The sequence below is a fragment of the Engystomops pustulosus genome, chromosome 7, assembly GCF_040894005.1.
Source record: "Engystomops pustulosus chromosome 7, aEngPut4.maternal, whole genome shotgun sequence".
Lineage (NCBI taxonomy): Eukaryota > Metazoa > Chordata > Amphibia > Anura > Leptodactylidae > Engystomops > Engystomops pustulosus.
This window is the reverse complement of record NC_092417.1, coordinates 100,446,190-100,460,585: the sequence shown is the minus strand read 5'-3', so window position 1 is coordinate 100,460,585 and position 14,396 is coordinate 100,446,190. Positions and strand designations below refer to the sequence as shown.

General features: G+C 44.8%; 1 protein-coding gene across 3 annotated transcripts in view; it reads right to left on the bottom strand.

Annotated features, from left to right (window-relative positions):
• LOC140070672 (serine/threonine-protein kinase Nek11-like) overlaps positions 1 to 14,396 on the bottom strand; it is a 334,707-nt gene that overhangs the window by 13,896 nt on the left and 306,415 nt on the right. For all 3 annotated transcript variants that reach the window (XM_072117429.1, XM_072117431.1, XM_072117430.1), the window contains exons 14-15: positions 13,046 to 13,106; positions 11,161 to 11,248 (exon numbers count right to left, since the gene is read on the bottom strand). In XM_072117429.1, the coding sequence (XP_071973530.1) occupies positions 11,161 to 11,248; positions 13,046 to 13,106 (149 nt within the window). The remainder of the gene's footprint in view (positions 1 to 11,160; positions 11,249 to 13,045; positions 13,107 to 14,396) is intronic.

Genomic DNA, 14,396 nt, shown 5'->3' with positions numbered 1-14,396 from the left:
AAGAGGAATGCTAATCCTGCTTTTTGGGGTATGACTAGTATTGGATTTGGATGATTGAAACAAGTCATTGCTTTTTATAATTCTGTCCGAATTTTTTGTAGTTTCTGCAACTGTATTGAACCTATTGCTTCTCAGTTAGACTCCTCTTAGGACCTTTATTCAACCATTCTGTGGCAGGAAGAAAGCCCAGGTGTCTCCATAGTAACCTCCAACACTCTCACATCCACTTTCTGGAATTGTTCTTTAGGATAAAGGCATGTCACACATAAAAGCAGAGGTGAAATGCCACTATGTCCCTGCTGTCACATTTTATGATATCAATTTTCTAATGATATGTAAGCTTTAATAATTAAATTCTTAATAACATATCAGTTCTTTAACATATTTTCTTACAAGTATGCAACTTTTATTCTACCTAGAAATGTGTAAATAGTTTGACAATAAGATGTGTCCTTATGAATTGGTAAGAGTGCACATCCCTATACAGCAGGTGTGTCAAAATCATTGTTACCAGGGTTGGTTGCCTCAAAGGGGCTGAATGTAATTTTATTACTGTATAATTGTAATTTTTACAGAATTACCATTACAATCAGCCCTATGAGGGCAACCACACATCTGAGGCTGCGTTCAAACGTGGGGATTTTGTTTCATTTGCATTGCACACAGCCACAGTGCATCTCATCTTTCCCACCTCCCCCAGCAGCCACAGTGCCCCTCATCTCCCCCCCTAGGAGCCACAGTGCCCCTCATCTTTCCCCTCTCCCCCAGCAGTCACAGTGCCCTTCATCTTCCGCCCCAGGAGCCACTGTGCCCCTCATCTTTCCCCCCTCCCCCAACAGCCACACTGTCCCTCATCTTCCTCCCCTCCCCCAGCAGCCACCGTGTCTCACACCACCCAGCAGCCCCCTGCCCCGCCGCAGAAAGAAAAACCTTACCTTTTCCCACTCCCCCGAGGCAGCAACTGTCCTCTTTGTCCTCGCTCCTGTGTGCGACCGTTGTATGAGCCGGTACATGATGTGGAGCCGGCGCGTACAAAGGGTGCACACAGGAGAGAAGATGATGAGGATGGCTGCTGCTGCGGGTGAGCAGAGAAAGGTGAATATCGGAGTTACCTCGCCACTTTACTGCACTCCTGACGAGTGCAGCATAGTTGCAGGCAGCCAGAGCCAGATAACACAAGGCGCAAGCTGGATTTGGCTTGTGGGCCATGTGTTTGACACCTGTGGTATATAGCATGCATTTTAAGGCACTGATTTGTCAAGATCAGAGTATGTAAGCATATACCCTATTGAGAAGAATAATGGTAACACGCAGCTGTGAATAATTTTATTAATTCCAAGGGGAATTACATCTGAGTATAACAGTTTAGGCTAATAGAGTTTAAATTTTAAGAAAAGAGACAGCAAAATACTTGTTCATAACAACCAAGCAAAACTTTGAGGATATCTAAGATATTTTTTTAAGATTTTGGCAAAATGTTGTTAAAGGGTACCTAGAGTGTACATGTATAATAACATAAAATGTAATTTAACTTCCATGGCTAAAGACAATAGGGGAGTTTATTAATCTGTTTATGACAGAATTCTGATGTGATTTGCACTAAAAAAAAGTGTCTGAACCACATTTATAAAGGGTTTTACACAGTTTTCTGGCTACAACTAGCTCGACAAAAGGGAGGTGGTCTGTGAAAGATGTCTCACATCAAAAAGGTCCGTGCCCCAAAAATGCTGCTGAACCGATAGAATTTCTGGAGTAAAGTAAGCCAACTAATAGTAGGTGCAGCGTACGACTAGACAGTCTTATGCTGCACCAGATTTGCATCCATCACCAGACAGTGTGGTCTAACTCGGCACTGTCTAACCTTCGGACACTTTTTATAAATCTGCCCCAATATGGAAGTAAATGATTTATTGCCACTTTTATAACACAGCTAATGCATAAAAGATAGCAATGTTAAAAATGCAAATTCCAAGTTTCTCTCCACAAACATAATTATTTGCTGCTCCGGAAATATACCGCACACTGGGAAGCCAGATGCTCATTTCCAGGCAATGCCTCACGCTGGTATCTGGTCACATCTCTATACACCTGTGCACTCTGGCAGCCCATTTCAGAAATCAGAGTCAGATCTTACAAAGAAGCAAGTCTTTTATTGAGAAGTGGTAGATTTACCAAACTTTCAGTACTTTAAGATTCTTATGTTACCAGGGTCAAAAAGAATAGTATGCTGTAAAAGCTTAGAATGAGAACCTCAACATGACAAGCTTTATCTATGTCACTTGCTGGGGTGTATGGATACATATTGCAGTATTAGCTATTGGAGAGGGCCACTAACAAAGAGCATCTCTTGCCATAGTGAAGTATACTAAATCTACATTCCTAAATCCTTTGATACAGGATTCCTTTTCCTTAGATACAATATTGATGCATCAACAAGTTCTTTTGGCCTAATTTGGCATTTAAAGTGGCCATTTATCAAACACAATTTCCAGATTTGAGTCAATAGAATATATATCTTTGTTACCTCTTAAAGGGGTTGCATGTAAAAAGTAATGTTTTTCTTTAATAATTTTAACTACATGTCCTACCATAAGCATAATGCATAACTTTAAGTAAAAAGAAGACAAAAAATGGTGTTAGCACAGCTGGAGAGAGCCTTTGACAACAATTCTAGCATGCTGCTGGACTCTTCCTAGCCTGAGTTATATCAGCTAATTATATATAAAAATACATTCCAATTTAGCTAATTCTGTTGTGGGTAGACACTTCCTGGTTGTGACATCAGCTCACCTCACTGAAGCAAAAAGAGGAGAGCATGTTTGTAATTGGCCGATCTGAAGCATGTGTTGAGTAACATGCTTGTGATATCACTATAGGCCCTACAGACCATCTCAACAAGCCTCCTGTCATCTCTAACTGTACTATACGGTTTCCCATGGCAACCAGGAAACATGGCAATTGGAGATTAGCAGGGGGGGGGGGGACAAGTTAAAACCTCTGCTAGCGGCTAAACACTTGCAGGTAGCTAATTATAGTAAATTAGATAATTGCTTATTTTTGCTTATCCTTTAATTATTTCCAAATCCTGGAAAACCCCTATAAAATGGAGAAGATTAAAGTTAGATAAACATTAGAGATGAGCGAACATACTCGTCCGAGCTTGATGCTCGTTCGAGCATTAGCGTACTCGAAACTGCTCGTTGCTCAGACGAATACTTCGCCCGCTCGAGAAAATGGCATCTCCCGCCGTTTTGCTTTTTGGCGGCCAGAAACAGAGCCAATCACAAGCCAAGAGACTCTGCACTCCACCCAGCATGACGTGGTACCCTTACACTTCGATAGCAGTGGTTGGCTGGCCAGATCAGGTGACCCTGGAATAGACTAGCCCCTGCCTGCGCTGCTCGGATCATTCTGTGTCTGGATGCCGCTAGGGAGAGAGCTGCTGCTGGTCAGGGAAAGCGTTAGGGTGTTCTATTAGAATAGTGTTAGGCAGGAGTGATTCTACAAGAACCCAACAGCCCTTCTTAGGGCTACAATAACGTTATACTTTTTTTTTTTTTATTTGCTTGTGGCTGGGCTTGCTGGCACTAGTAGTGCAGCTAGTACCATATTGTGAGGAATTTGCAGGGGGACTTGCTACCGTTGTGTTTAGCTCTTAGTGACACGCATATCCACCTCAAACACCGAAGTGGGACAATTTATTAGGGGTTTGAGTAGAATTAGGCAGAGTCTGCTGATTTTTTTTATTTTTTTAGCTGTATTTCATTTTATAGCTCAAACTCATCTTGCAAAGCAGTGTGCTCTCATTGTAGGCTACAAAATAGCCATAGGAGAACCCCAACGGCTTACTTAGGCCTACAATAGCGTTATATTTTCCTTTTTTTTGTTTGCTTGTGGCTGGGCTTGCTGGCACTAGTAGTGCAGCTAGTACCATATTGTGAGGAATTTGCTGGGAGACCTGCGACCGTTGTGTTTAGCTCTTAGTGACACGCATATCCACCTCAAACACCGAAGTGGGACAATTTATTAGGGGTTTGAGTAGAATTAGGCAGAGTCTGCTGATTTTTTTTTTTTTTAGCTGTATTTCATTTTATAGCTCAAACTCATCTTGCAAAGCAGTGTGCTCTCATTGTAGGCTACAAAATAGCCATAGGAGAACCCCAACGGCTTACTTAGGCCTACAATAGCGTTATATTTTCCTTTTTTTTTGTTTGCTTGTGGCTGGGCTTGCTGGCACTAGTAGTGCAGCTAGTACCATATTGTGAGGAATTTGCAGGGGGACTTGCGACCGTTGTGTTTAGCTCTTAGTGACACGCATATCCACCTCAAACACCGAAGTGGGACAATTTATTAGGGGTTTGAGTAGATTTAGGCAGAGTCTGCTGATTTTTTTTTTTTTTTACCTTTATTTCATTTTATAGCTCAAACTCATCTTGCAAAGCACAAAATCCAGTTGTGTGCTGTCAGTGTAGGTTAGAAACTAGCCATAGCAATAGGATAGCATCGTTTTGTTAAAAAAAATAAAAAACTAAAAAAAAATAAACACAAATTTTTTTTTTTTTCAAGTTTACACTTTAATTTGGAAAATGTTTAACCCGAGGGCTAGGGGGAGAGGACGAGGGCGTGGACGTGGGCGTTCAACTACTGCAGGGGTCAGAGGCCGTGGTCCTGGGCGGGGTGAGACACCACCTGCTGATGGGGGAGCAGGGGAACGCCGCAGAGGTACACTCCCTAGGTTCATCATGTCTCAAGTTACTGGGACTCGTGGTAGAGCACTGTTGAGGCCAGAACAGTGCGAAGAGGTGATGTCGTGGATTGCGGACAATGCTTCTAGCCATTTGTCCACCAGTCAGTCTTCCACGCAGTCCACCCATGTCACCGAAATCGGCACTCCTCCAGCTCCTCCACCTCAGCCTCCTTCCCCCCAGTCTGCCCCCTCCCACCAAAATTTGGCATTTGAACCGGCATACTCTGAGGAACTGTTTTCTGGACCCTTCCCACAGTCACAAACCACTTGTCCTGCTGCTGCTGAGCTATTTTCCGATGCCCAGGTTTTCCACCAGTCGCAGTCTGTGGGTGATGATGACATTATTCACGTAATGGAAGAAGTGTGGAAAGAGGTGTCGGACGATGAGGAGACACGGTTGTCAGACAGTGGTGAAGTTGTTGTCAGGGCAGGAAGTCCGAGGGGGGAGCAGACTGAGGGATCGGAGGATGATGAGGTGACAGACCCAAGCTGGGTTGATAGGCCGGGTGAACACAGTGCTTCTGAGACGGAGGCGAGTCCTATAGCAGAACAGGTTGGAAGAGGCAGTGGTGGGGCCAGACGGAGAGGCAGGGCCAGAGCTGGTGCATCAGCGCCAAATGTTGCCCGTAGTCAAGCTCCCGTGGCGAGGGCTAGATTTTCAGAAGTCTGGAGGTTCTTTAAAGAAACACCGGATGACCGACGGACTGTGGTGTGCAACCTTTGCCAAACCAGGATCAGCAGGGGTTCCACCACTACTAGCTTAACTACCACCAGTATGCGCAGGCATCTGAATGCTAAACACCCCACTCAATGGCACCAAGCCCGTTCACCTCCGGCCGGGCACACCACTGCTCCTTCCCCTGTGTCATCTGCTAGTCAGCCCCCTGCCCAGGACCCCGGCCCAAACACCTCCCGTGCGAAAACCCCATCTTCGCCTCCACGATCCTCCACAGCATCCACCAGCGTTCAGCTCTCCATACCCCAGACGCTGGAGCGCAAAAGGAGGTATAGCGCAACCCACCCACACGCCCAAGCCCTCAACGTCCACATCTCCAAGTTGCTTAGCCTGGAGATGCTGCCCTATAGGCTGGTAGAGACCAAGGCCTTTCGAAACCTCATGGCGGCGGCCGCCCCACGGTATTCGGTCCCCAGCCGCCACTACTTTTCCCGATGTGCCATCCCAGCCCTGCACAAGCACGTGTCAGAGAACATCCTCCGTGCCCTGACCAACGCCGTTTCTGACAAGGTCCACCTGACCACGGACACGTGGACGAGTGCTGCCGGGCAGGGCCACTATATATCGCTGACGGCACATTGGGTTAACTTGGTGGAGGCTGGGACCGAGTCTGACCCTGGGGCTGGTCATATACTGCCGACGCCGAGGATTGCGGGGCCTACCTCGGTCCAGGTCTCAAAGGCCTACTATGCCTCCTCCTCATCCCACCCCTCCTCCACCTCCTCCTCTGAATTACCATCCGTGGGCATGGCGCCATCAGTCGGTAGCTCTAGGCACAGCAGCAGTGCCATCGCTAAGCGACAGCAGGCGGTGCTCAAACTGCTGAGCCTAGGCGATAAAAGGCACACCGCCCAAGAGTTATTACAGGGCATCATGGCGCAGACTGATCTGTGGCTGGCACCGCTGAACCTGAAGCCAGGCATGGTTGTGTGTGACAACGGCCGTAACCTGGTGGCAGCTCTGCAACTCGGCAGACTGACACATGTGCCATGCCTGGCCCATGTGTTAAATCTGATAGTTCAGCGTTTCCTCAAGACATACCCCAATCTGTCTGATTTGCTCACGAAGGTGCACCGCATCTGTGCGCATTTGAGGAAGTCCAGCACAGATGCTGCCACTCTCAGGGCAGCGCAGCGCCGCCTCCAACTGCCCGCTCACCGACTGTTGTGCGACGTGCCCACGAGGTGGAATTCAACACTAACCGTGTTATCCAGAGTTTACCAGCAGCGCAGAGCGATTGTAGACTGCCAGATGTCAACTTCCACCAGAACTGGTAGTCAGGTCAGTCAGCTTCCTCAAGTCTACAATGAGGAGTGGACGTGGATGTCTGATATCTGTCAGGTGCTGAGTAACTTTGAGGAGTCAACACAGATGGTCAGTGGTGATGCCGCCATCATCAGCCTCACCATCCCGCTGCTTGGCCTGTTGAAAAACTCTCTGGTCAGCATGAAGTCGGAAGCTTTGCGCTCGTCACAAGAGACGGGGGAAGAAGATTCCCTTGTTGATAGCCAAAGCACCCTTAGGTCTGTTTCTCAGCGCATATCGGAGGAGGTGGAGGAGGATGAGGAGGAAGAGGAGGAGAATGTTGGCGAGACAGAAGAGGGGACCATTGTTCAGTCCTTCACTGTTCAGCGTGTATGGGCAGAAGAAGAGGAGTTGGAGGAGTTGGAGGAGGAGGAAATGGACAGTCAGGCCAGTGAGGGGAGTGAATTCTTGCGCGTTGGGACTCTGGCGCATATGGCAGATTTCATGCTAAGCTGCCTATCCCGTGACCCTCGCGTTCAAAGAATTTATTCCAGCACCGATTACTGGGTATTCACTCTCCTGGACCCACGGTACAAGCAAAATCTTTCCACTCTCATCCCTGGAGAGGAAAGGAGTGTGAGAATGAATGCCAGCAGGCCCTGGTGCACAAGCTGAAACAGTATTTCCCTTCTGACAGCGCTAGCGGCAGAGGGCGTACTTCTGCGGGACAAGTAGCGAGGGAGAGTAGGCGACCAGGCAGCTTGTCCAGCACTGGCAGGGGTACGCTTTACAAGGCCTTTGCCAGTTTTATGTCACCCCAGCAAGACACTGTCACCTGTCCCCAGTCTCGGCAGAGTAGGGCTGATCTTTACAGAAAGATGGTGAGGGAGTACGTAGCTGACCATACCATCGTCCTAAATGATCACACAGCTCCCTACAACTACTGGGTTTCAAAGCTGGACATGTGGCACGAACTGGCGCTGTACGCCTTGGAGGTTCTTGCCTGCCCTGCCCTGCTGCTAGCGTGTTGTCCGAGCGGGTTTTCAGTGCAGCTGGTGGCATCATCACCGATAAGCGTACACGCCTGTCGACTGACAGCGCTGACAGGCTGACGCTTATCAAGATGAATATAGCATGGATTTCTCCGCATTTCCATTCTCCACCAGGTGAAAGAAGCTGAACCTGAATAATGTATGCACTCCTCCTCCTCATTGTCCTCCTTCTCCTCCTCTTTGTACACTAAAGCAGAGGAAACTGGCTATTTTTTGCCAGGGCCAACTGGCTCTGGCTATAGTACTCTATGTATTTAATTTTTCTGGAGGGCCAACTACCCTGTCCTCTGTTTTAAACAATTTTTGGGAGTGCCACATGAAGGCACTCAATCTATGTAATTTTTCTGGAGGACCAGCTACCTGCTCCTCTGGTTTGAAAACTTTTTTGGACTGCCACATACAGGCACTCAATTTATTTAATATTTTTGGAGGACCAGCTACCTGCTCCTCTGCTTTGAAAACTTTTTTGGACTGCCACATACAGGTACTCAATCTATGTAATTTTTCTGGAGGACCAGCTACCTGCTCCTCTGGTTTGAAAACTTTTTTGGACTGCCACATACAGGCACTCAATTTATTTAATCTTTTTGGAGGACCAGCTACCTGCTCCTCTGCTTTGAAAACTTTTTTGGACTGCCACATACAGGCACTCAATCTATGTAATTTTTCTGGAGGACCAGCTACCTGCTCCTCTGGTTTGAAAACTTTTTTGGACTGCCACATACAGGCACTCAATTTATTTAATCTTTTTGGAGGACCAGCTACCTGCTCCTCTGGTTTGAAAACTTTTTTGGACTGCCACATACAGGCACTCAATCTATGTAATTTTTCTGGAGGACCAGCTACCTGCTCCTCTGGTTTGAAAACTTTTTTGGACTGCCACATACAGGCACTCAATTTATTTAATCTTTTTGGAGGACCAGCTACCTGCTCCTCTGCTTTGAAAACTTTTTTGGACTGCCACATACAGGCACTCAATCTATGTAATTTTTCTGGAGGACCAGCTACCTGCTCCTCTGGTTTGAAAACTTTTTTGGACTGCCACATACAGGCACTCAATTTATTTAATCTTTTTGGAGGACCAGCTACCTGCTCCTCTGCTTAGAAAACTTTTTTGGACTGCCACATACAGGCACTCAATCTATGTAATTTTTCTGGAGGACCAGCTAGCTGCTCCTCTGGTTTGAAAACTTTTTTGGACTGCCACATACATACACTCAATCTATGTAATTTTTCTGGAGGACCAGCTACCTGCTCCTCTGGTTTGAAAACTTTTTTGGACTGCCACATACAGGCACTATCCAAATTAAATTGTCTCCATAGCAGCCTCCACACGTCGTCTTTTTAACTGCCTTCACACGTTGTCTCCATTGCTACCTCCACACGTCATCGCCATAGCTGCCTCCAAAAGTAGTCCATATAGCTGCCTCCATACATGGTCCCCTTATCAAACGAGCTGTGTCAGGCAGAATTTTGGATTGTTTTCATGGCTTCCATGTTAACTTTGTCGCCACCCTGCTGTGTAATCCACAAAATATACTGGCAAACTTTTATCATTTACCAATATTATTTCAGCGCTTCTTGCGCATCTGTTTACATTCCCCTCACCCGCCAGAACCCAAACTTATAAGAACGCTACTACACTTGATCTTATACAAAAGGTTCTTAGAAGTGCTGTTTGGGGAGTAGCCTAGAGACAGGGGCTTGGATTGGCGAAAGCTCGCCTGGCAGCGGAGCGCCAGCTCCATCCCAAGATCCAACTAACATAGTTTTAACTTCAGCACCTTTAATCTACTACTAGTTCACTGCCTCCATACATGGTCCCCTTATCAAACGAGCTGTGTCAGGCAGAATTTTGGGTTGTTTTCATGGCTTCCTCATCAAACTTGTTAACTTTGTCGCCACCCTGCTGTGTAATCCACAAAATATACTGGCAAACTTTTATCATTTACCGATATTATTTGAGCGCTTCTTGCTCACCTCCTTTGGTTCCTCTCTGCCACCCATTGGTTTTAAGCCAGTCCATTTGGGGTATGTTGCCAAGACACTCTCTAGCCTGCTGCTGCTGCCGCTGCCTCTGCATAGTCCCCTATAGTGTCAGGGTCAATTATTGGATGTTTTAGATGTTATCCAGCCTCATTCGGTCACTCTGTCATTGCCATGCTGTTGCCCATACTTTTGGCATAATGGTGCGATTAAGCAGCCTCAGAGGCATCCATGCATGCTGCCCCTGCTGTTTCCTGTCCATTTCCGTGGTGTTTCCATCCTTTTCTGAGGTTCCCAGGTGCTTGGCCAAGCTTCCCTGTGCAGATCCTTGGTCCCCTTGAAAAATGCTCGAGTCTCCCATTGACTTCAACGGGGCTCGTTATTCGAGATGAGCACTCGAGCATCGGGAAAAGTTCGTCTCGAATAACGAGTACCCGAGCATTTTAGTGCTCGCTCATCTCTAATAAACATTTCAAACAGTTGCTAGTTAGGAATCCTACCTAATAGGCCTAAAAAAGCACTATGAGCATGTCTCTTTCATGACCCAGTGTGGTGCCATCATCACGAAAATCAACTTTAAATTGGGACTTAAATTGATTGTATAATGTCACAGAGGTGGAGAGTTTTTCACTTAAGTCAAGCTCTCCCCATCTCAGAATGCCCTTTGCACTGAAATTAACACCATGCACCAGACTTTAGCCCTGGCAGTTAGCGATATCTCTGGAAGAAGGACCAACAATTTCAGCGAAGTGTATATTCTAAAGTGAGGATGGTTTGACTTTAGTGCTAAACTCTCCTCCTCTGTGACTTTATAAAACAACTTTCAATCTCACTTCAAAGTTAACTTTCAGAATGATGCTACAAGGCTGGACCATGAAACAAGGTTCAGTTTCCTGGGAGGTTCAGTTTCTCTACTACATGTTGGTGATGGTCTGTCAGGTCAATTTCTACTGACAGATCCCTTTCTCTTTGGGGTAGTCATCTGCTTATCTTCAGATCCCAAATGCCCGCCATAAGTGGTCATCTCCCAAATCAACTCAGAAACAGTTAAGAACATAAGTATATAAGAGGATAGTTTCTTATTTTCCTTATTTCCAAAAGATAAACTGCATGACATCTTTATTTAATACATGAATCTCACTACTAAAAGACAGATTGTCAGGTCAGGAAATGACAGAAGAATAGTCAGTAAATTTGCACTTATTTTCTTATGACACTTTTTCTTGAAAGACTCTTTTGCTGCTGACAATGCAGTTCATTGTCTTTCTGCTGATACATCTCCTGTACAAGGGCAGCTAAGCTGCTCCTCATACAGGCCCCTGTGGGGCAAATATGTCATTCTTGTCTTTCCTTCTTGTTTCTTTATCCTCCTCCCCTTCCACATCAATACTTACTGTCTGAGAAGTGTAATTTCCTGCTCCCTGCAGACAGATACAAATGTGTCTTCGGAATTCCAAGGAACCGAATCCTGAATTTCAGATGCTGTGAGATGGAAGGACAGCACTGTTCAGATAACAAAATGTAACAGCAAGAGAGGGAGAGATACAGAGAGGCATCAGAACATCAAGGGCAAAATATAAATAGCAATAATGGAGATGTCATTCTGGACCTGGGTTGAATCGTAGGTCCGATTTTTAGCAAGATAATGGGGCACATTTAAAAACAACAGGGCAAACTGCAGTAAATTCAGTTTGCCTGTTTAGTGTGCAGAGGGTGCTAGATTCAGGATTTCTGGTGCACGTTCTTCATGAATCTGGCGCCCCTTGCATAGCTCCGACAGAGGGCACCACTATTATTTGATGCACCTTTAACATGGGGTGTGCGACACAATTCTGTCAGACTTTGCCTGTTAAATCTGGTGCACGGTCCTACCAGGGACGTAACTACAGTGGTAGCAGCCACAGCAGCTGCTATGGGGCCCACAGTGTAAGGGGGCCCCATCATCCAACCTGACAAAGAATGGACACCATTATATACATATACATTGTACAACATAATATGTATATAACATATATGTGATGTATATAAGCTGTATCTGTGATGTATATATACTGTATCTGTGATGTGCATATACTGTATGTCTACACAATTTATGATGTGTATATACACTGCATTATGCTCTATATATGTACTGTGTATACCGTGCAACTGTAACTGACATTTGTGAGGATAAAAAAAGGAATATTTTTAAGGGGTAAGGGGGGCCCCATTCAGAAGTCTGATATGGGGCCCTGTCTCTCCTAGCTACGCCACCGGGTCCGACTGGCAACAGAACACCCCCTAATTTGTATCGCATAATGCCTAGCGCAGCTGTGCCACAAAAGGGTCGTGTGTGGCACAAAGCACTTCTTAAACACCAGTGTAAGCAGTTTGCACTAAAAAGAACATGCAAAGTTCGACAGAAAACTGGCACACGGCCCTTAATAAATTTGCCCCAATTTATTTAATTATAACATTTTTTTGGTTTACCTATCTCGCCTTGCCCTAGTGCAGGAGTGGGTTGTTTGGGCCTGCCAGTGTGTAGGACTCTGAGCCTCTTTGCACTCCTTTTACCTTTACATAACAATTCATCAATAAGAATTACAAGGTAATTTAGCAAATCCTTGTGACAAGTGATTGGCTTCAATGCCACCTCCAGATGCTTTTGTCTTTTGAAGTATCCTTCGGGACAGCAGATAAAAGAGTAGTAATAATCTGCATACCTCACAGTGCACATACTATTGTATAATATTAGTAAGTTTATTTAAGAGCAAAATTGAAAAGCCACAGTATATGTGTGTAGTTATACACTCTCACTTCAACCACTAGGGATCCTACCCCGATAAAAGAGAATTAGCAGATAGACATTCGGCATAGTCTTTGTCAAACATGGGGGTATGTAGATGAAAAGCTGTGGTTTGGTGTTGGAAGGGTGCAGCTGCACTGAGCCACAGTATAGTGCAGCCAAATAAGTGTAAGCCCAAATAAACTCCATCTTAAAGCCTATATTGCCCTTTTAAACAAATGTTTGCAGAAAGTGAAATCTACATAAAATGTTGAGCAACTTTGTGAATAAATTATATTTGTTATACTCAAATTTTGAAAACTTGCAGCTCTGTAGTCAATACAAGATGTATTTCCGGTTCTGCAGACTTCTTTCTTTGATTACTTTTTGCCTGCATACTGCTGGCATTGGTAACTTTTATTTATGAAAGAATTGTCTTCCTATCAAAGTCCTATACCTTAGCATTGCTTTGAAGAATAAAAAAAGCAAATCTAGAAATCAGAGCAGCTACTCACTGTCACTGCTGGAGTCCAGGAATCTCCGCAGGCAGCTCTGGTAGGCACTTAATGTACTACTCTGTAAGAATGAAATGAGAATTAGAACAAGATCTGATACCAAATATTAGAGATGAGCGAGCACTAAAATGCTCGGGTGCTCGTTACTCGAGCCGAACATTTCCAGATGCTCGAGTGCTCGTTTCGAGTAACGAGCCCCATTGAAGTCAATGGGAGACCCGAGCATTTTTCAAAGGGACCATGGTTCAGGAATAAAATGTGTTATTTAATTGAAAAATAATGTCTTCTGATAATTTGCAAACATCTGCGATCTATTCTTCACTGTTCCGCGCGTATATTATCTCCCGACAAGTTAGCAGATGTAAAGAACAGTGAAGAATAGAATAAAAACAGTGAACACAGTGAACACAGTGAACACAGGATCATTTAAGATAAAAACACAGTGCAGAACACAGTGCAGAATAGATTACAGATGTTCGGCACATCTGCTTACTTGTCGGGAGATACGCGCGGAACGGCGCGAACAAAATAGCATGTGAAGAACAATATATATGTGTGTGAAGAACACATTGCAGATGTTTAAATACATCTGCAATGTGTTCTTCACACATATATATTGTTCTTCACATGCTATTTTGTTCGCGCCGTTCCGCGCGTATCTCCCGACAAGTAAGCAGATGTGCCGAACATCTGTAATCTATTCTGCACTGTGTTCTGCACTGTGTTTTTATCTTAAATGATCCTGTGTTCACTGTTTTTATTCTATTCTTCATTGTTCTTCACTGTGTTTTTTTTAATTAAATGCTCGATCTCGAGCAGGGGAAATACTCGTCCGAGCAACGAGCCGTCTCGAGTACCCTAATGCTCGACCGAGCATCAAGCTCGGACGAGCATGTTCGCTCATCTCTACCAAATATATATCCTTTTCCATGTAAACAAGTTCATCACGCATAGTATAAGACATTAGGTAAATATATGCAATAAAAATTGAAGTTTTTTTGCATTTTTAAAATCTAGAGAGCACGAATTTAAGGGAATTTTTGTGCAAATTGTAGTCATGAACTTAAAAGGGATTTAACAGATTGCCTTGTTTTTCCTTAAAATCTATCCAGTGTTTTTTATAGGCCGTGACAGGGTTATTGGGTACCATGCATGGAAATTGCTAATGAGAAAAATCATGTTGGATATAAGAATTATGTAGTTTCCATGGAAATAGCAAAGACACAGAACAATGTCCAGAACAATTTTGTCTCCCGAGACCTGTCTTCTGCAGTTGTCTTAGTGCCATTTGCAAGTTGACATGTGACATTTTGCTTGTAAAATCAGGAACACCAGCGGTATATTTTGTGAT